This window comes from Symphodus melops (genome assembly GCF_947650265.1).
Source record: "Symphodus melops genome assembly, chromosome: 20".
NCBI lineage: Eukaryota > Metazoa > Chordata > Actinopteri > Labriformes > Labridae > Symphodus > Symphodus melops.
The window spans coordinates 9,462,230-9,483,669 of record NC_136710.1 but is presented as its reverse complement, the minus strand read 5'-3'; the positions used below and the strand labels follow the sequence as shown (position 1 = coordinate 9,483,669).

The following is a 21,440-nucleotide window of genomic DNA, read 5'->3' as shown; positions in this document are numbered from 1 at the left end:
CAGCAGTGGTTGTTGTTGGAGCTGCTGTTGTTGTTGGCTCAGCTGTTGTGGTTGTTGGAGCTACGGTGGTGGTTGTTGGAGCTCCTGTGGTAGTTGTAGGAGCCCCAGTGGTTGTTGATGGAGCTACTGTTGTTGTGGTTGTTGTTGGAGTAGCAGTGGTTGTTGTTGGAGCTGCTGTGGTGGTTGTTGGAGCAGCAGTGGTTGTTGTTGGAGTAGCAGTGGTGGTTGTTGGAGCAGCAGTGGTGGTTGTTGGAGCTGCTGTGGTGGTTGTTGGAGCTGCAGTGGTTGTTGTTGGAGCTGCTGTGGTGGTTGTTGGAGCTACTGGTGTAGTTGTAGGAGCAGCAGTGGTTGTTGTTGGAGCTGCTGTGGTGGTTGTTGGAGCAGCAGTGGTTGTTGTTGGAGCTGCTGTTGTTGGTGCAGCTGTTGTGGTTGTTGGAGCTGCTGTGGTGGTTGTTGGAGCTTCTGTGGTGGTTGTTGGAGCTGCTGTGGTGGTTGTAGGAGCAGCAGTGGTTGTTGTTGGAGCTGCTGTGGTGGTTGTAGGAGCAGCAGTGGTTGTTGTTGGAGCTGCTGTCGTTGTTGTTGGTGCAGCTGTTGTGGTTGTTGGAGTAGCAGTGGTTGTTGTTGGAGCTGCTGTGGTGGTTGTTGGAGCAGCAGTGGTTGTTGTTGGAGCTGCTGTGCTGGTTGTTGGCGCAGCAGTGGTTGTTGTTGGAGCTGCTGTTGTTGTTGTTGGAGCTGCTGTTGTTGTTGGAGCTGCTGTTGTTGTTGTTGGTGCAGCTGTTGTGGTTGTTGGAGCTGCTGTGGTGGTTGTTGGAGCAGCAGTGGTTGTTGTTGGAGCTGCTGTTGTTGGTGCAGCTGTTGTGGTTGTTGGAGCTGCTGTGGTGGTTGTTGGAGCTGCTGTGGTGGTTGTTGGAGCTGCTGTGGTGGTTGTTGGAGCTGCTGTGGTGGTTGTTGGAGCTACTGGTGTAGTTGTAGGAGCAGCAGTGGTTGTTGTTGGAGCTGCTGTGGTGGTTGTAGGAGCAGCAGTGGTTGTTGTTGGAGCTGCTGTTGTGGTTGTTGGAGCTGCTGCTGTTGTTGTTGTTGTTGGAGCTGCTGTTGTTGTTGTTGGTGCAGCTGTTGTGGTTGTTGGAGCTGCTGTGGTGGTTGTTGGAGCTGCTGTGGTGGTTGTTGGAGCTGCTGTGGTGGTTGTAGGAGCAGCAGTGGTTGTTGTTGGAGCTGCTGTCGTTGTTGTTGGTGCAGCTGTTGTGGTTGTAGGAGCAGCAGTGGTTGTTGTTGGAGCTGCTGTGGTGGTTGTTGGAGCAGCAGTGGTTGTTGTTGGAGCTGCTGTTGTTGTTGTTGGAGCTGCTGTTGTTGGTGCAGCTGTTGTGGTTGTTGGAGCTGCTGTGGTGGTTGTTGGAGCTGCTGTGCTGGTTGTTGGCGCAGCAGTGGTTGTTGTTGGAGCTGCTGTTGTTGTTGTTGGAGCTGCTGTTGTTGTTGTTGGAGCTGCTGTTGTTGTTGTTGGTGCAGCTGTTGTGGTTGTTGGAGCTGCTGTGGTGGTTGTTGGAGCAGCAGTGGTTGTTGGTGCAGCTGTTTTGGTTGTTGGAGCTGCTTTGGTGGTTGTTGGAGCTGCTGTGGTGGTTGTTGGAGCTGCTGTGGTGGTTGTAGGAGCAGCAGTGGTTGTTGTTGGAGCTGCTGTCGTTGTTGTTGGTGCAGCTGTTGTGGTTGTAGGAGCAGCAGTGGTTGTTGTTGGAGCTGCTGTTGTTGTTGGCTCAGCTGTTGTGGTTGTTGGAGCTACGGTGGTGGTTGTTGGAGCTCCTGTGGTAGTTGTAGGAGCCCCAGTGGTTGTTGATGGAGCTACTGTTGTTGTGGTTGTTGTTGGAGTAGCAGTGGTTGTTGTTGGAGCTGCTGTGGTGGTTGTTGGAGCAGCAGTGGTTGTTGTTGGAGTAGCAGTGGTGGTTGTTGGAGCAGCAGTGGTGGATGTTGGAGCTGCTGTGGTGGTTGTTGGAGCTGCAGTGGTTGTTGTTGGAGCTGCTGTGGTGGTTGTTGGAGCTACTGGTGTAGTTGTAGGAGCAGCAGTGGTTGTTGTTGGAGCTGCTGTTGTTGGTGCAGCTGTTGTGGTTGTTGGAGCTGCTGTGGTGGTTGTTGGAGCTTCTGTGGTGGTTGTTGGAGCTGCTGTGGTGGTTGTAGGAGCAGCAGTGGTTGTTGTTGGAGCTGCTGTGGTGGTTGTAGGAGCAGCAGTGGTTGTTGTTGGAGCTGCTGTCGTTGTTGTTGGTGCAGCTGTTGTGGTTGTTGGAGTAGCAGTGGTTGTTGTTGGAGCTGCTGTGGTGGTTGTTGGAGCAGCAGTGGTTGTTGTTGGAGCTGCTGTGCTGGTTGTTGGCGCAGCAGTGGTTGTTGTTGGAGCTGCTGTTGTTGTTGTTGGAGCTGCTGTTGTTGTTGGAGCTGCTGTTGTTGTTGTTGGTGCAGCTGTTGTGGTTGTTGGAGCTTCTGTGGTGGTTGTTGGAGCAGCAGTGGTTGTTGTTGGAGCTGCTGTTGTTGGTGCAGCTGTTGTGGTTGTTGGAGCTGCTGTGGTGGTTGTTGGAGCTGCTGTGGTGGTTGTTGGAGCTGCTGTGGTGGTTGTTGGAGCTTCTGTGGTGGTTGTTGGAGCTGCTGTGGTGGTTGTAGGAGCAGCAGTGGTTGTTTTTGGAGCTGCAGTGGTGGTTGTAGGAGCAGCAGTGGTTGTTGTTGGAGCTGCTGTCGTTGTTGTTGGTGCAGCTGTTGTGGTTGTTGGAGTAGCAGTGGTTGTTGTTGGAGCTGCTGTGGTGGTTGTTGGAGCAGCAGTGGTTGTTGTTGGAGCTGCTGTGCTGGTTGTTGGCGCAGCAGTGGTTGTTGTTGGAGCTGCTGTTGTTGTTGTTGGAGCTGCTGTTGTTGTTGGAGCTGCTGTTGTTGTTGTTGGTGCAGCTGTTGTGGTTGTTGGAGCTGCTGTGGTGGTTGTTGGAGCAGCAGTGGTTGTTGTTGGAGCTGCTGTTGTTGGTGCAGCTGTTGTGGTTGTTGGAGCTGCTGTGGTGGTTGTTGGAGCTGCTGTGGTGGTTGTTGGAGCTGCTGTGGTGGTTGTTGGAGCTGCTGTGGTGGTTGTTGGAGCTACTGGTGTAGTTGTAGGAGCAGCAGTGGTTGTTGTTGGAGCTGCTGTGGTGGTTGTTGGGGCAGCAGTGGTTGTTGTTGGAGCTGCTGTTGTTGGTGCAGCTGTTGTGGTTGTTGAAGCTGCTGTGGTGGATGTTGGAGCTGCTGTGGTGGTTGTAGGAGCAGCAGTTTTTGTTGTTGGAGCTGCTGTGGTGGTTGTAGGAGCAGCAGTGGTTGTTGTTGGAGCTGCTGTTGTGGTTGTTCGAGCTGCTGCTGTTGTTGTTGTTGTTGGAGCTGCTGTTGTTGTTGTTGGTGCAGCTGTTGTGGTTGTTGGAGCTGCTGTGGTGGTTGTTGGAGCTGCTGTGGTGGTTGTTGGAGCTGCTGTGGTGGTTGTTGGTGCAGCTGTTGTGGTTGTAGGAGCAGCAGTGGTTGTTGTTGGAGCTGCTGTCGTTGTTGTTGGTGCAGCTGTTGTGGTTGTAGGAGCAGCAGTGGTTGTTGTTGGAGCTGCTGTGGTGGTTGTTGGAGCAGCAGTGGTTGTTGTTGGAGCTGCTGTTGTTGTTGTTGGAGCTGCTGTTGTTGGTGCAGCTGTTGTGGTTGTTGGAGCTGCTGTGGTGGTTGTTGGAGCTGCTGTGCTGGTTGTTGGCGCAGCAGTGGTTGTTGTTGGAGCTGCTGTTGTTGTTGTTGGAGCTGCTGTTGTTGTTGTTGGAGCTGCTGTTGTTGTTGTTGGTGCAGCTGTTGTGGTTGTTGGAGCTGCTGTGGTGGTTGTTGGAGCAGCAGTGGTTGTTGGTGCAGCTGTTTTGGTTGTTGGAGCTGCTTTGGTGGTTGTTGGAGCTGCTGTGGTGGTTGTTGGAGCTGCTGTGGTGGTTGTAGGAGCAGCAGTGGTTGTTGTTGGAGCTGCTGTCGTTGTTGTTGGTGCAGCTGTTGTGGTTGTAGGAGCAGCAGTGGTTGTTGTTGGAGCTGCTGTTGTTGTTGGCTCAGCTGTTGTGGTTGTTGGAGCTACGGTGGTGGTTGTTGGAGCTCCTGTGGTAGTTGTAGGAGCCCCAGTGGTTGTTGATGGAGCTACTGTTGTTGTGGTTGTTGTTGGAGTAGCAGTGGTTGTTGTTGGAGCTGCTGTGGTGGTTGTTGGAGCAGCAGTGGTTGTTGTTGGAGTAGCAGTGGTGGTTGTTGGAGCAGCAGGGGTGGTTGTTGGAGCTGCTGTGGTGGTTGTTGGAGCTGCAGTGGTTGTTGTTGGAGCTGCTGTGGTGGTTGTTGGAGCTACTGGTGTAGTTGTAGGAGCAGCAGTGGTTGTTGTTGGAGCTGCTGTGGTGGTTGTTGGAGCAGCAGTGGTTGTTGTTGGAGCTGCTGTGGTGGTTGTTGGAGCTTCTGTGGTGGTTGTTGGAGCTGCTGTGGTGGTTGTTGGAGCTTCTGTGGTGGTTGTTGGAGCTGCTGTGGTGGTTGTAGGAGCAGCAGTGGTTGTTGTTGGAGCTGCTGTGGTGGTTGTGGGAGCAGCAGTGGTTGTTGTTGGAGCTGCTGTCGTTGTTGTTGGTGCAGCTGTTGTGGTTGTTGGAGTAGCAGTGGTTGTTGTTGGAGCTGCTGTGGTGGTTGTTGGAGCAGCAGTGGTTGTTGTTGGAGCTGCTGTGCTGGTTGTTGGCGCAGCAGTGGTTGTTGTTGGAGCTGCTGTTGTTGTTGTTGGAGCTGCTGTTGTTGTTGGAGCTGCTGTTGTTGTTGTTGGTGCAGCTGTTGTGGTTGTTGGAGCTGCTGTGGTGGTTGTTGGAGCAGCAGTGGTTGTTGTTGGAGCTGCTGTTGTTGGTGCAGCTGTTGTGGTTGTTGGAGCTGCTGTGGTGGTTGTTGGAGCTGCTGTGGTGGTTGTTGGAGCTGCTGTGGTGGTTGTTGGAGCTGCTGTGGTGGTTGTTGGAGCTACTGGTGTAGTTGTAGGAGCAGCAGTGGTTGTTGTTGGAGCTGCTGTGGTGGTTGTTGGGGCAGCAGTGGTTGTTGTTGGAGCTGCTGTTGTTGGTGCAGCTGTTGTGGTTGTTGAAGCTGCTGTGGTGGTTGTTGGAGCTGCTGTGGTGGTTGTAGGAGCAGCAGTTTTTGTTGTTGGAGCTGCTGTGGTGGTTGTAGGAGCAGCAGTGGTTGTTGTTGGAGCTGCTGTTGTGGTTGTTGGAGCTGCTGCTGTTGTTGTTGTTGTTGGAGCTGCTGTTGTTGTTGTTGGTGCAGCTGTTGTGGTTGTTGGAGCTGCTGTGGTGGTTGTTGGAGCTGCTGTGGTGGTTGTTGGAGCTGCTGTGGTGGTTGTAGGAGCAGCAGTGGTTGTTGTTGGAGCTGCTGTCGTTGTTGTTGGTGCAGCTGTTGTGGTTGTAGGAGCAGCAGTGGTTGTTGTTGGAGCTGCTGTGGTGGTTGTTGGAGCAGCAGTGGTTGTTGTTGGAGCTGCTGTTGTTGTTGTTGGAGCTGCTGTTGTTGGTGCAGCTGTTGTGGTTGTTGGAGCTGCTGTGGTGGTTGTTGGAGCTGCTGTGCTGGTTGTTGGCGCAGCAGTGGTTGTTGTTGGAGCTGCTGTTGTTGTTGTTGGAGCTGCTGTTGTTGTTGTTGGAGCTGCTGTTGTTGTTGTTGGTGCAGCTGTTGTGGTTGTTGGAGCTGCTGTGGTGGTTGTTGGAGCAGCAGTGGTTGTTGGTGCAGCTGTTTTGGTTGTTGGAGCTGCTTTGGTGGTTGTTGGAGCTGCTGTGGTGGTTGTTGGAGCTGCTGTGGTGGTTGTAGGAGCAGCAGTGGTTGTTGTTGGAGCTGCTGTCGTTGTTGTTGGTGCAGCTGTTGTGGTTGTAGGAGCAGCAGTGGTTGTTGTTGGAGCTGCTGTTGTTGTTGGCTCAGCTGTTGTGGTTGTTGGAGCTACGGTGGTGGTTGTTGGAGCTCCTGTGGTAGTTGTAGGAGCCCCAGTGGTTGTTGATGGAGCTACTGTTGTTGTGGTTGTTGTTGGAGTAGCAGTGGTTGTTGTTGGAGCTGCTGTGGTGGTTGTTGGAGCAGCAGTGGTTGTTGTTGGAGTAGCAGTGGTGGTTGTTGGAGCAGCAGTGGTGGTTGTTGGAGCTGCTGTGGTGGTTGTTGGAGCTGCAGTGGTTGTTGTTGGAGCTGCTGTGGTGGTTGTTGGAGCTACTGGTGTAGTTGTAGGAGCAGCAGTGGTTGTTGTTGGAGCTGCTGTGGTGGTTGTTGGAGCAGCAGTGGTTGTTGTTGGAGCTGCTGTTGTTGGTGCAGCTGTTGTGGTTGTTGGAGCTGCTGTGGTGGTTGTTGGAGCTTCTGTGGTGGTTGTTGGAGCTGCTGTGGTGGTTGTAGGAGCAGCAGTGGTTGTTGTTGGAGCTGCTGTGGTGGTTGTAGGAGCAGCAGTGGTTGTTGTTGGAGCTGCTGTCGTTGTTGTTGGTGCAGCTGTTGTGGTTGTTGGAGTAGCAGTGGTTGTTGTTGGAGCTGCTGTGGTGGTTGTTGGAGCAGCAGTGGTTGTTGTTGGAGCTGCTGTGCTGGTTGTTGGCGCAGCAGTGGTTGTTGTTGGAGCTGCTGTTGTTGTTGTTGGAGCTGCTGTTGTTGTTGGAGCTGCTGTTGTTGTTGTTGGTGCAGCTGTTGTGGTTGTTGGAGCTGCTGTGGTGGTTGTTGGAGCAGCAGTGGTTGTTGTTGGAGCTGCTGTTGTTGGTGCAGCTGTTGTGGTTGTTGGAGCTGCTGTGGTGGTTGTTGGAGCTGCTGTGGTGGTTGTTGGAGCTGCTGTGGTGGTTGTTGGAGCTGCTGTGGTGGTTGTTGGAGCTACTGGTGTAGTTGTAGGAGCAGCAGTGGTTGTTGTTGGAGCTGCTGTGGTGGTTGTTGGGGCAGCAGTGGTTGTTGTTGGAGCTGCTGTTGTTGTTGCAGCTGTTGTGGTTGTTGGAGCTGCTGTGGTGGTTGTTGGAGCTTCTGTGGTGGTTGTTGGAGCTGCTGTGGTGGTTGTAGGAGCAGCAGTGGTTATTGTTGGAGCTGCAGTGGTGGTTGTAGGAGCAGCAGTGGTTGTTGTTGGAGCTGCTGTCGTTGTTGTTGGTGCAGCTGTTGTGGTTGTTGGAGTAGCAGTGGTTGTTGTTGGAGCTGCTGTGGTGGTTGTTGGAGCAGCAGTGGTTGTTGTTGGAGCTGCTGTGCTGGTTGTTGGCGCAGCAGTGGTTGTTGTTGGAGCTGCTGTTGTTGTTGGAGCTGCTGTTGTTGTTGTTGGTGCAGCTGTTGTGGTTGTTGGAGCTGCTGTGGTGGTTGTTGGAGCAGCAGTGGTTGTTGTTGGAGCTGCTGTTGTTGGTGCAGCTGTTGTGGTTGTTGGAGCTGCTGTGGTGGTTGTTGGAGCTGCTGTGGTGGTTGTTGGAGCTGCTGTGGTGGTTGTTGGAGCTGCTGTGGTGGTTGTTGGAGCTACTGGTGTAGTTGTAGGAGCAGCAGTGGTTGTTGTTGGAGCTGCTGTGGTGGTTGTTGGGGCAGCAGTGGTTGTTGTTGGAGCTGCTGTTGTTGGTGCAGCTGTTGTGGTTGTTGAAGCTGCTGTGGTGGTTGTTGGAGCTGCTGTGGTGGTTGTAGGAGCAGCAGTTTTTGTTGTTGGAGCTGCTGTGGTGGTTGTAGGAGCAGCAGTGGTTGTTGTTGGAGCTGCTGTTGTGGTTGTTGGAGCTGCTGCTGTTGTTGTTGTTGTTGGAGCTGCTGTTGTTGTTGTTGGTGCAGCTGTTGTGGTTGTTGGAGCTGCTGTGGTGGTTGTTGGAGCTGCTGTGGTGGTTGTTGGAGCTGCTGTGGTGGTTGTAGGAGCAGCAGTGGTTGTTGTTGGAGCTGCTGTCGTTGTTGTTGGTGCAGCTGTTGTGGTTGTAGGAGCAGCAGTGGTTGTTGTTGGAGCTGCTGTGGTGGTTGTTGGAGCAGCAGTGGTTGTTGTTGGAGCTGCTGTTGTTGTTGTTGGAGCTGCTGTTGTTGGTGCAGCTGTTGTGGTTGTTGGAGCTGCTGTGGTGGTTGTTGGAGCCGCTGTGCTGGTTGTTGGCGCAGCAGTGGTTGTTGTTGGAGCTGCTGTTGTTGTTGTTGGAGCTGCTGTTGTTGTTGTTGGAGCTGCTGTTGTTGTTGTTGGTGCAGCTGTTGTGGTTGTTGGAGCTGCTGTGGTGGTTGTTGGAGCAGCAGTGGTTGTTGGTGCAGCTGTTTTGGTTGTTGGAGCTGCTTTGGTGGTTGTTGGAGCTGCTGTGGTGGTTGTTGGAGCTGCTGTGGTGGTTGTAGGAGCAGCAGTGGTTGTTGTTGGAGCTGCTGTCGTTGTTGTTGGTGCAGCTGTTGTGGTTGTAGGAGCAGCAGTGGTTGTTGTTGGAGCTGCTGTTGTTGTTGGCTCAGCTGTTGTGGTTGTTGGAGCTACGGTGGTGGTTGTTGGAGCTCCTGTGGTAGTTGTAGGAGCCCCAGTGGTTGTTGATGGAGCTACTGTTGTTGTGGTTGTTGTTGGAGTAGCAGTGGTTGTTGTTGGAGCTGCTGTGGTGGTTGTTGGAGCAGCAGTGGTTGTTGTTGGAGTAGCAGTGGTGGTTGTTGGAGCAGCAGTTGTGGTTGTTTGAGCTGCTGTGGTGGTTGTTGGAGCTGCAGTGGTTGTTGTTGGAGCTGCTGTCGTTGTTGTTGGTGCAGCTGTTGTGGTTGTGGGAGTAGCAGTAGTTGTTGTTGGAGCTGCTGTGGTGGTTGTTGGAGCAGCAGTGGTTGTTGTTGGAGCTACTCTGGTTGTTGTAAGAGCAGCAGTGGTTGTTGTTGGAGCTGTTGTGGTGGTTGTTGGAGAGACACTTGTTGTTGTTGGAGCTGATGTGGTGGTTGTTGGAGCAGCAGTGGTTGTTGTTCTAGCTGCTGTGCTGGTTGTTGGAGCTGCTGTGGTGGTTGTTGGAGCTGCTGTGGTGGTTGTAGGAGCAGCAGTTGTTGTTGTTGGAGCTGCTGTGGTGGTTGTAGGAGCAGCAGTGGTTGTTGTTGGAGCTGCTGTCGTTGTTGTTGGTGCAGCTGTTGTGGTTGTGGGAGTAGCAGTGGTTGTTGTTGGAGCTGCTGTGGTGGTTGTTGGAGCAGCAGTGGTTGTTGTTGGAGCTGCTGTTGTTATTGTTGGTGCAGCTGTTGTGGTTGTTGGAGCTGCAGTAGTTGTTGTTGGAGCAGCAGTGGTGGTTGTTGGAGCTACTGTTGTAGTTGTCGGATCAGCAGTGATTGTTGTTGGAGCTGTTGTGGTGGTTGTTGGAGCAGCAGTGGTTGTTGTTGGAGCTGCTGTTGTTGTTGTTGGTGCAGCTGTTGTGGTTGTTGGAGTAGTAGTGGTTGTTGTTGGAGCTGCTGTGGTGGTTGTTGGAGCAGCAGTGGTTGTTGTTGGACCTACTGTTGTTGTTGTAAGAGCAGCAGTGGTTGTTGTTGGAGCTGTTGTGGTGGATGTTGGAGAGACAGTTGTTGTTGTTGGAGCTGCTGTGCTGGTTGTTGGAGCAGCAGTGGTTGTTGTTGGAGCTGCTGTTGTTGTTGTTGGTGCAGCTGTTGTGGTTGTTGTTGGAGCTACTGGTGTAGTTGTAGGAGCTGCTGTGGTTGTTGTTGGTGCAGCTGTTGTGGTTGTTGGAGCTGCTGTGGTGGTTGTTGGAGCAACAGTGGTTGTTGTTGGAGCTGCTGTGGTGGTTGTTAGAGCAGCAGTGGTTGTTGTTGGAGCTGCTGTTGTTGTTGTTGGTGCAGCTGTTGTGGTTGTTGGAGTAGCAGTGGTTGCTGTTGGAGCTGCTGTGGTGGTTGTTGGAGCAGAGGTGGTTGTTGTTGGAGCAACTGTTGTTGTTGCAAGAACAGCAGTGGTTGTTGTTTGAGCTGTTGTGGTGGTTGTTGGAGAGACAGTTGTTGTTGTTGGTGCAGCTGCTGTGGTGGTTGTAGGAGCAGCAGTGGTGGTTGTTGGAGCTACTGTTGTAGTTGTAGGAGCAGCAGTGGTTGTTGTTGGAGCTGCTGTGGTGGTTGTTGGAGCAGCAGTGGTTGTTGTTGGAGCTGCTGTTGTTGGTGCAGCTGTTGTGGTTGTTGGAGCTGCTGTGGTGGTTGTTGGAGCTACTGTTGTAGTTTTAGGAGCAGCAGTGGTGGTTGTTGGAGCTACTGGTGTAGTTGTAGGAGCAGCAGTGGTTGTTGTTGGAGCTGCTCTGGTGGTTGTTGGAGCAGCAGTGGTTGTTGTTGGAGCTGCTGTTGTTGGTGCAGCTGTTGTGGTTGTTGGAGCTGCTGTGGTGGTTGTTGGAGCAGCAGTGGTTGTTGTTGGAGCTGCTGTCGTGGTTTTTGGTGCAGCTGTTGTGGTTGTTGGAGTAGCAGTGGTTGTTGTTGGAGCTGCTGTGGTGGTTGTTGGAGCAGCAGTGGTTGTTGTTGGAGCTGCTGTTGTTGTTGGTGCAGCTGTTGTGGTTGTTGGAGTTGCTGTGGTGGTTGTTGGAGCTGCTGTGGTGGTTGTTGGAGCTGCTGTGGTGGTTGTTGGAGCTGCTGTGGTGGTTGTTGGAGCAGCAGTGGTTGTGGTTGGAGTAGCAGTGGTTGTTGTTGGAGCAGCAGTGGTGGTTGTTGGAGCTGCTGTGGTGGTTGTTGGAGCAGCAGTGGTTGATGTTGGAGCTGCTGTTGTTGTTGTTGGTGCAGCTGTTGTGGTTGTTGGTGCCGCAGTTGTGGTTGTTGGAGTAGCAGTGGTTGTTGTTGGAGCTGCTGTGCTGGTTGATGGAGCAGCAGTGGTTGTTGTTGGAGCTGCTGCTGTTGTTGTTGTTGGTGCAGCTGTTGTGGTTGTAGGAGCAGCAGTGGTGGTTGTTGGAGCTACTGTTGTAGTTGTTGGAGCAGCAGTGATTGTTGTTGGAGCTGTTGTGGTGGTTGTCGGAGCAGCAGTGGTTGTTGTTGGTGCAGCTGTTGTGGTTGTTGGAGTAGCAGTGGTTGTTGTTGGAGCTGCTGTGGTGGTTGTTGGAGCTACTGGTGTAGTTGTAGGAGAAGCAGTGGTTGTTGTTGGAGCAGCAGTGGTTGTTGTTGGAGCTGCTGTTGTTGGTGCAGCTGTTGTGGTTGTTGGAGCTGCTGTGGTGGTTGTTGGAGCTCCTGTGGTGGTTGTTGGAGCTGCTGTGGTGGTTGTAGGAGCAGCAGTGGTTGTTGTTGGAGCTGCTGTGGTGGTTGTAGGAGCAGCAGTGGTTGTTGTTGGAGCTGCTGTCGTTGTTGTTGGAGCTGCTGTCGTTGTTGTTGGTGCAGCTGTTGTGGTTGTTGGAGTAGCAGTGGTGGTTGTTGGAGCTGCTGTGGTGGTTGTTGGAGCAGCAGTGGTTGTTGTTGGAGCTGCTGTGCTGGTTGTTGGCGCAGCAGTGGTTGTTGTTGGAGCTGCTGTTGTTGTTGTTGGAGCTGCTGTTGTTATCGTTGGAGCTGCTGTTGTTGTTGTTGGAGCTGCTGTTGTTGTTGTTGGTGCAGCTGTTGTGGTTGTTGGAGCTGCTGTGGTGGTTGTTGGAGCAGCAGTGGTTGTTGTTGGAGCTGCTGTTGTTGGTGCAGCTGTTGTGGTTGTTGGAGCTGCTGTGGTGGTTGTTGGAGCTGCTGTGGTGGTTGTTGGAGCTGCTGTGGTGGTTGTTGGAGCTATTGGTGTAGTTGTTGGAGCAGCAGTGGTTGTTGTTGGAGCTGCTGTGGTGGTTGTTGGGGCAGCAGTGGTTGTTGTTGGTGCAGCTGTTGTGGTTGTTGGAGCTGCTGTGGTGGTTGTTGGAGCTGCTGTGGTGGTTGTAGGAGCAGCAGTGGTTGTTGTTGGAGCTGCTGTGGTGGTTGTAGGAGCAGCAGTGGTTTTTGTTGGAGCTGCTGTCGTTGTTGTTGGTGCAGCTGTTGTGGTTGTTGGAGTAACAGTGGTTGTTGTTGGAGCTTCTGTGGTGGTTGTTGGAGCAGCAGTGGTTGTTGTTGGAGCTGTTGTGGTGGTTGTTGGAGAAACAGTTGTTGTTGTTGTTGGAGCTGCTGTGGTGGTTGTTGGAGCAGCAGTGGTTGTTGTTGGAGCTGCTGTGCTGGTTGTTGGCGCAGCAGTGGTTGTTGTTGGAGCTGCTGTGGTGGTTGTAGGAGCAGCAGTGGTTGTTGTTGGAGCTGCTGTCGTTGTTGTTGGTGCAGCTGTTGTGGTTGTAGGAGCAGCAGTGGTTGTTGTTGGAGCTGCTGTGGTGGTTGATGGAGCAGCAGTGGTTGTTGTTGGAGCTGCTGTTGTTGTTGTTGGAGCTGCTGTTGTTGGTGCAGCTGTTGTGGTTGTTGGAGCTGCTGTGGTGGTTGTAGGAGCTCCTGTGCTGGTTGTTGGCGCAGCAGTGGTTGTTGTTGGAGCTGCTGTTGTTGTTGTTGGAGCTGCTGTTGTTGTTGTTGGTGCAGCTGTTGTGGTTGTTGGAGCTGCTGTGGTGATTGTTGGAGCAGCAGTGGTTGTTGGTGCAGCTGTTTTGGTTGTTGGAGTAGCAGTGGTTGTTGTTGGAGCTGCTGTGGTGGTTGTTGGAGCTACTGGTGTAGTTGTAGGAGCAGCAGTGGTTGTTGTTGGAGCTGCTGTGGTGGTTGTTGGAGCAGCAGTGGTTGTTGTTGGAGCTGCTGTGGTGGTTGTAGGAGCAGCAGTGGTTGTTGTTGGAGCTGCTGTCGTTGTTGTTGGTGCAGCTGTTGTGGTTGTTGGAGTAGCAGTGGTTGTTGTTGGAGCTGCTGTGGTGGTTGTTGGAGCAGCAGTGGTTGTTGTTGGAGCTGCTGTGCTGGTTGTTGGCGCAGCAGTGGTTGTTGTTGGAGCTGCTGTTGTTGTTGTTGGAGCTGCTGTTGTTTTTGGAGCTGCTGTTGTTGTTGTTGGTGCAGCTGTTGTGGTTGTTGGAGCTGCTGTGGTGGTTGTTGGAGCAGCAGTGGTTGTTGTTGGAGCTGCTGTTGTTGGTGCAGCTGTTGTGGTTGTTGGAGCTGCTGTGGTGGTTGTTGGAGCTGCTGTGGTGGTTGTTGGAGCTGCTGTGGTGGTTCTTGGAGCTGCTGTGGTGGTTGTTGGAGCTACTGGTGTAGTTGTAGGAGCAGCAGTGGTTGTTGTTGGAGCTGCTGTGGTGGTTGTTGGGGCAGCAGTGGTTGTTGTTGGAGCTGCTGTTGTTGGTGCAGCTGTTGTGGTTGTTGGAGCTGCTGTGGTGGTTGTTGGAGCTTCTGTGGTGGTTGTTGGAGCTGCTGTGGTGGTTGTAGGAGCAGCAGTGGTTGTTGTTGGAGCTGCAGTGGTGGTTGTAGGAGCAGCAGTGGTTGTTGTTGGAGCTGCTGTCGTTGTTGTTGGTGCAGCTGTTGTGGTTGTTGGAGTAGCAGTGGTTGTTGTTGGAGCTGCTGTGGTGGTTGTTGGAGCAGCAGTGGTTGTTGTTGGAGCTGCTGTGCTGGTTGTTGGCGCAGCAGTGGTTGTTGTTGGAGCTGCTGTTGTTGTTGTTGGAGCTGCTGTTGTTGTTGGAGCTGCTGTTGTTGTTGTTGGTGCAGCTGTTGTGGTTGTTGGAGCTGCTGTGGTGGTTGTTGGAGCAGCAGTGGTTGTTGTTGGAGCTGCTGTGGTGGTTGTTGGAGCTGCTGTGGTGGTTGTTGGAGCTGCTGTGGTGGTTGTTGGAGCTGCTGTGGTGGTTGTTGGAGCTGCTGTGGTGGTTGTTGGAGCTACTGGTGTAGTTGTAGGAGCAGCAGTGGTTGTTGTTGGAGCTGCTGTGGTGGTTGTTGGGGCAGCAGTGGTTGTTGTTGGAGCTGCTGTTGTTTGTGCAGCTGTTGTGGTTGTTGAAGCTGCTGTGGTGGTTGTTGGAGCTGCTGTGGTGGTTGTTGGAGCTGCTGTTGTGGTTGTTGAAGCTGCTGTGGTGGTTGTTGGAGCTGCTGTGGTGGTTGTAGGACCAGCAGTTTTTGTTGTTGGAGCTGCTGTGGTGGTTGTAGGAGCAGCAGTGGTTGTTGTTGGAGCTGCTGTTGTGGTTGTTGGAGCTGCTGCTGTTGTTGTTGTTGTTGGAGCTGCTGTTGTTGTTGTTGGTGCAGCTGTTGTGGTTGTTGGAGCTGCTGTGGTGGTTGTTGGAGCTGCTGTGGTGGTTGTTGGAGCTGCTGTGGTGGTTGTAGGAGCAGCAGTGGTTGTTGTTGGAGCTGCTGTCGTTGTTGTTGGTGCAGCTGTTGTGGTTGTAGGAGCAGCAGTGGTTGTTGTTGGAGCTGCTGTGGTGGTTGTTGGAGCAGCAGTGGTTGTTGGAGCTGCTGTTGTTGTTGTTGGAGCTGCTGTTGTTGGTGCAGCTGTTGTGGTTGTTGGAGCTGCTGTGGTGGTTGTTGGAGCTGCTGTGCTGGTTGTTGGCGCAGCAGTGGTTGTTGTTGGAGCTGCTGTTGTTGTTGTTGGAGCTGCTGTTGTTGTTGTTGGAGCTGCTGTTGTTGTTGTTGGTGCAGCTGTTGTGGTTGTTGGAGCTGCTGTGGTGGTTGTTGGAGCAGCAGTGGTTGTTGGTGCAGCTGTTTTGGTTGTTGGAGCTGCTTTGGTGGTTGTTGGAGCTGCTGTGGTGGTTGTAGGAGCAGCAGTGGTTGTTGTTGGAGCTGCTGTCGTTGTTGTTGGTGCAGCTGTTGTGGTTGTAGGAGCAGCAGTGGTTGTTGTTGGAGCTGCTGTTGTTGTTGGCTCAGCTGTTGTGGTTGTTGGAGCTACGGTGGTGGTTGTTGGAGCTCCTGTGGTAGTTGTAGGAGCCCCAGTGGTTGTTGATGGAGCTACTGTTGTTGTGGTTGTTGTTGGAGTAGCAGTGGTTGTTGTTGGAGCTGCTGTGGTGGTTGTTGGAGCAGCAGTGGTTGTTGTTGGAGTAGCAGTGGTGGTTGTTGGAGCAGCAGTGGTGGTTGTTGGAGCTGCTGTGGTGGTTGTTGGAGCTGCAGTGGTTGTTGTTGGAGCTGCTGTCGTTGTTGTTGGTGCAGCTGTTGTGGTTGTGGGAGTAGCAGTAGTTGTTGTTGGAGCTGCTGTGGTGGTTGTTGGAGCAGCAGTGGTTGTTGTTGGAGCTACTCTGGTTGTTGTAAGAGCAGCAGTGGTTGTTGTTGGAGCTGTTGTGGTGGTTGTTGGAGAGACACTTGTTGTTGTTGGAGCTGATGTGGTGGTTGTTGGAGCAGCAGTGGTTGTTGTTCTAGCTGCTGTGCTGGTTGTTGGAGCTGCTGTGGTGGTTGTAGGAGCAGCAGTGGTTGTTGTTGGAGCTGCTGTCGTTGTTGTTGGTGCAGCTGTTGTGGTTGTGGGAGTAGCAGTGGTTGTTGTTGGAGCTGCTGTGGTGGTTGTTGGAGCAGCAGTGGTTGTTGTTGGAGCTGCTGTTGTTATTGTTGGTGCAGCTGTTGTGGTTGTTGGAGCTGCAGTAGTTGTTGTTGGAGCAGCAGTGGTTGTTGTTGGAGCTACTGTTGTTGTTGTAAGAGCAGCAGTGGTTGTTGTTGGAGCTGTTGTGGTGGTTGTAGGAGCAGCAGTGGTTGTTGTTGGAGCTACTGGTGTAGTTGTAGGAGAAGCAGTGGTTGTTGTTGGAGCAGCAGTGGTTGATGTTGGAGCTGCTGTTGTTGGTGCAGCTGTGGTGGTTGTTGGAGCTGCTGTGGTGGTTGTAGGAGCAGCAGTGGTTGTTGTTGGACCTACTGTTGTTGTTGTAAGAGCAGCAGTGGTTGGTGTTGGAGCTCTTGTGGTGGTTGTTGGAGAGACAGTTGTTATTGTTGGAGCTGCTGTGGTGGTTGTTGGAGCAGCAGTGGTTGTTGTTGGAGTTGCTGTGCTGGTTTTTGGAGCAGCAGTGGTTGTTGTTGGAGCTGCTGTTGTTGTTGTTGGTGCAGCTGTTGTGGTTGTTGTTGGTGCAGCTGTTGTAGTTGTTGGAGCTGCTGTGGTGGTTGTTGGAGCAACAGTGGTTGTTGTTGGAGCTGCTGTGGTGGTTGTTGGAGCTGCTGTGGTGGTTGTAGGAGCAGCAGTGGTGGTTGTTGGAGCTACTGTTGTAGTTGTCGGATCAGCAGTGATTGTTGTTGGAGCTGTTGTGGTGGTTGTTGGAGCAGCAGTGGTTGTTGTTGGAGCTGCTGTTGTTGTTGTTGGTGCAGCTGTTGTGGTTGTTGGAGCAGTAGTGGTTGTTGTTGGAGCTGCTGTGGTGGTTGTTGGAGCAGCAGTGGTTGTTGTTGGACCTACTGTTGTTGTTGTAAGAGCAGCAGTGGTTGTTGTTGGAGCTGTTGTGGTGGTTGTTGGAGAGACAGTTGTTGTTGTTGGAGCTGCTGTGGTGGTGGTTGGAGCTGCTGTGGTGGTTGTAGGAGCAGCAGTGGTTGTTGTTGGACCTACTGTTGTTGTTGTAAGAGCAGCAGTGGTTGTTGTTGGAGCTGTTGTGGTGGATGTTGGAGCAGCAGTGGTTGTTGTTGGAGCTGCTGTTGTTGTTGTTGGTGCAGCTGTGGTTATTGTTGGAGAAGCAGTGGTTGTTGTTGGAGCTGTTGTGGTGGTTGTTGTTGGTGCAGCTGTTGTGGTTGTTGGAGCTGGTGTGGGGGTTGTTGGAGCTGCTGTGGTTGTTGTTGGACTTGCTGCTGTTGTTGTTGTTGGTGCAGCTGTTGTGGTTGTTGGAGCTGGTGTGGGGGTTGTTGGAGCTGCTGTGGTTGTTGTTGGTGCAGCTGTGGTGGTTGTTGGAGTAGCAGTGGTTGTTGTTGGAGCTGCTGTGGTGGTTGGTGGAGAGAGAGTTGTTGTTGTTGGAGCTGCTGTGGTGGTTGTTGGAGCTACTGTGGTGGTTGTTGTTTGGGCTACTGTTGTTGTTGTTGTAGGAGCAGCTGTGGTGGTTGTTGGAGCAGCAGTTGTTGTTGTTGGAGTAGCAGTGGTTGTTGTTGGAGCTGCTCTGGTCGTTGTAGGAGCCCCAGTGGTTGTTGTTGGAGCTACTGTTGTTGTTGTTGTAGGAGCAGCAGTGGTTGTTGTTGGAGCTGCTGTGTTGGTTGTAGGAGCCTCTGTGGTGGTTGTAGGAGCAGCAGTGGTTGTTGTTGGAACTGCTGTTGTTGTAGGAGCAGCAGTGGTTGTTTTTGGAGCTGTTGTGGTGGTTGTTGGAGTTGCAGTGGTTGTTGTTGGAACTGCTGTTGTTGTCGTTGGTGCAGCTTTTGTTGTTTTTGGAGCTGCTGTGGTGGTTGTTAGAGCTCCGGTTGTTGTTGGTGCCACTGTGGTTGTTGTCGGACCAGCCGTTGTGGCTTGTGATATTAATAGAGCTATTGATATTGAAAAAATAATACTTTTTTTAAAAAACACAATTTCTAGTTTGTTTTCTTATTTTCATATTATTTTTGATTTTTTGGTCTATTGATGATATTTTCTTTCCTCATATTTTTTAAAGCAATATTGTAATAATCTGTTTCTTCCACATGATGGGTCTTATTTTTTTGCTCTTGCATTTGTTTTCTCATCTCATTCACTCTGCAGGTCGTAAATCACACTCTGCTTACCTGTTAGAATCAGAATAAATGATGTGATCTTCTCAACAGCCATCTTCTCGTCCTCTGAATCTATCAAATTTAAACATTGCAAACAAACTAGAAATGTAATCAAAAGCTACTTAAAAAATTTACATGTGATATCCATCAGTAGAATCATTGCTTTTGATGTTTCTGTTTTTCATGGAATATAAATCAGAATCCAATTCATTACAAAGTAATCTTAGATACTGATCCTACGAATTTTTCTGTATTCGTTCAGTTTGGGTACACGAGAAATGATCTTGATGTCAGCAGACTACAATCTACTTTGAGTAGCTATGAACATACTTGATGAAACATATCATATGTATTGTCTCTGAAGCACAATTGACTCGATCAGCAGTGTAATAAGAGATTGTTCTAAATAGGTGCTTGACATTCTTAGAGTAAAGGTAATATGATTCTCCACACCATGTATAGAGGAATCTAAAACTGAAAGGAATTTATGATGCATGCTGTGAACGGTATTTAACGGATGCACAGAGATCATTACACTTGTCTGTGTTATAACCTACATTAAGTGTGTATGTCAGATCCCCAATGGGTTATGCCGTCTTCAATCATCCAGACTGTTTAATAGATTCAGCGAAAGGGACATTTAGTTAAACCCCTTATAGATACGTAATACAATATACTAACCATGATAAAATATTAATTAAATTAAGTTTTTTGGTCTGAATGTTTTTGGAACATGTTTAAAATCAAACATTTAGTTAACATAATGCCTTAGTCTTATTTGTCTTTTAATTACTATTGATTTAAGGATCAAAACACTTAGACATGAGGAAACTTTATATTTATCCCTTTGCTTGTTGTTTATTAAACGGTTACATTCATCTTACAATGTATAAAAACATTTACAATAGAATGGTTTAATTTATTTTAAAATCACAGTGTAAGTTATGATTACTTTGTCATTATTCTTTTCCTAAACCACAGACTTTCAACCCTGAAAGAGCTTGTAAAATAGTCCTTTGTCTTTTGACCACTGTCCTTAAAACCTTAGAAAAGTAACATAACATTTTTAAAACCAGGCTTTTAGGGAGAGGGCTTATTATTAGTTTTGGCCAAAAGGATGTTTTCCCTGACATATCCTAATTTCAATATATTTAAGCTATGGGGACAAAATACATGCTAAAGAGGTTGTAAGAATTAAAACCTATGTACAATATTTATTTCATAGGAAAAAAAAACATGTTTCTTCAACTTCTCCACCTTTTTCTTAATCTGTGTTTCAAGTTTGTTTGTATTTTCAGTTTAACTCACTGTAAAGGTAATATGCATTTTACATAAATACACACTATTTGAAAAGAAATATAAAATGAGGGAATCTGAATCTTAAGTTTGTCTGTTTGGAGTCTGCTAAATTGTGACACAGGAAGAGAATTGGGCTCTTATTTTCTGTAAAAAGTGATACCCCTAGACTCCCAGCGAACAATCTGTATGTAGACAGACAGATTCCTTGTAGCAACAAGGAGTGTAGGTGAAGTTTTTTTTATATTCCTCAAATTGTCAAGTACTCACTGTTGTATTCATGTTTTATTTGAAAGAAAAACATATAATCCCTTTTGAGATTTTCATTTTTTTAAGCAAAAATTGCATTAAAATGTACAAAAAAAAAACGTTAAAGTATTAAAAATGTACTTCCCTCAAACACTAATACTTATTATGAATAGTTCTTTATTCCATCTCTGTATCTGATTTAGATACTTTCTGAACTGATAAATGAAAACCTTTTTTCTTTATAATCCAGTTCAGGCTACATTTTTTTTTTAACCTTTTAACAGCAATCATGTTTTAAGGGCTTTATATGTCAAAAAGGAATAATCGATGACAACGTGTCTCCTATGTACTGAATATTTCTGAAATGTTGTGACACAAGGTGCAGTGAACAAAGGCAAATGACTTTATGCAAAATTTCACCTGTCAGTCTGTCATTATCTTGGCACAGTATTGTGGTACACTCCCTTCTTTTGTCCTGTGACACAAGGTGCCGGTGCATTCCACTTATGTAAATGTAGAAAGAAGTCCCACCGGTATGACAGAAAGTTATGAAAAACATATTTAGAATTCTTTTGAATGGGTTATACAAACAACATGCTAAAAAAAACAGTAAATGTTATCAAGTTCTATCGTATTGGCTGACCATGGTTCATCAAATTTGTGATATGTTGCGTTGGCCGACAACACTATATTATAATTTAGGCAAACCAGATGAAATTGGTTCACTTTCCGAAATTTGTATTTAACTTGTCCCACAAAAAAAATCTTGTGGCTATTACTCGTTCACTAGTAAACATTTTAGGCTCACAAGTTACCAAGTAAGGTTAGAGTCTTCGGTTCTTTTTCAAACCAGCACTACAACCTCTCCCTACCCATTACCCCTCCGTTTGTGTGTCCACGCAGAGTGGGTAGTGGGTTATAAAATCCTCCACCTGCAAGTCTGCACCGATGCCAACTTTCAGATCACATGTATCGCTTATTGCACGGAAGAAACAGCCTTGCAAGTACTTGTGCAAAAACTGCTCCAAATAAGATCGACATTTAAATATCATCATACAGACTTTAGCAACTTCACGTGTATTGAGGATCAGATATAAGCTGATTCTTCTGTCTTCCTTCAGTTGAGGTGTTTTTTTATGAAGTGTTTTATGTTTAGGCCCACTGTGACTGTTGCAAAAACATAATTTCTCACTGTTTTTCTACTTTTGATGTTTTTGAAAAAAAGTAAAAAATAACTTTAGGCTACAACAAAAAATAAACTCTTTGCTGCTCTGATGTCCATCTATATTATGATAATGTGTGTATGATGTTAATTCGTCGCTGCTGGTGAATCCATCGTGAATACTTATTTTATAATTTCATTTAAACTTATATTTTCAGGAAACGTATAATAGAGGTTTTTTTTTTGTTTCACTTTATTTGTAAAAAGTAATAAGAAATACAGTTAGATATGTAAAAGAAAAAGTTGAATAAAACGTCTATCTGTCAATCCATCCCTACCCTATCAAAGACAAACATACGTCAGGACACACTCTCAAATGTGAGACCAAAAATTGGATTTTTACCGTATTTAATAAAGCTGTTTAATTTGTTAGTCTTGTTTTTGTCTGTTAGATTGTCTCATTTTGTCTCCCTCTCTGTCTCCAAATCGAACCCAACTCAGTAGCAGCAGTTCAACATGAGTCAGCTTCTGTTCGTGGTTTTTGCCCTGTGAGAAACCACCAAGTTTTTCTATAGTACTGCTATTTCGATATGTGTTGCCAAATACTGTGCTCACAATGGATTAATTTTGGGTCTTTGTAAATGTTATGAAGTATATTGACTAGACCAGGAGTGCCCAACCCTTTCTGTTTGTGACCCGCAAAATAAGAGTACCATGCAGAGACTTGGGACCCCCAGTCCCTGAATGTTGTTGAGGCATATCATGTAACACAAAGCTACACCCTTGCATTAATAGACCTATCCGAACTCTGGTAATACAAAAGAACAACACAAAAGAATAAAAGCTCCTTAATACTTAACAATTACTTCATATAGTAATTTATTGTAAGAAAGGATCAAAGCAGAATCTCAATTTAAAGACTGTGTGATACACATAATAAATAGACACTCAGATGTGTTCATCTTAATGTGAAAATAGCAGCAGACACCCACAATGTTGATGTCATGTGCAAACTTAAATTTGAAGTATTTTGACACATTAAATTAATTTTCAATTTCACTGAATTAAATGGTTTTATTTGAAATTGAAGCGCTTTAAATCTGTTTACAGTAGTGGGTAAAATCTGCAATTTTGACTGATTTAATTTCTGGGTTTTTTTTGGAGGCGTCTCATGGTCCCCACTTTGGTCAAGAGCTGCCCTTCTTGTAAAGTGTCTTTAGATAATATTTGCTATGAATTGATAAATATACAAATGTATGAATTTGTGGTTATTTATGTTGATTAAGACAAATATTCATGCTTTAATGTCTACTTAAAGTTTGAGATTGAAAAGTTCTGATGTACAAGTCCAATTCCTTTGAAAAACAAGTAAATAGAGGTTTGGACCCTAAAAAAAATTGGTTATGATATTTGCTTGTCA

The 21,440-nt window shown here is 48.6% G+C and overlaps 1 protein-coding gene across 1 annotated transcript in view; it reads right to left on the bottom strand.

Annotated features, from left to right (window-relative positions):
* Window positions 1-17,368, bottom strand: part of LOC306841661 (uncharacterized protein) — a gene marked incomplete at both ends in the record, with an annotated part of 84,725 nt that extends 67,357 nt beyond the window's left edge. Inside the window, one exon of the mRNA XM_079371608.1 lies at window positions 17,326-17,368. Coding sequence (XP_079227734.1) covers window positions 17,326-17,368 — 43 coding nt within the window. The remainder of the gene's footprint in view (window positions 1-17,325) is intronic.
* Window positions 17,369-21,440: the final 4,072 nt, after the last annotated feature.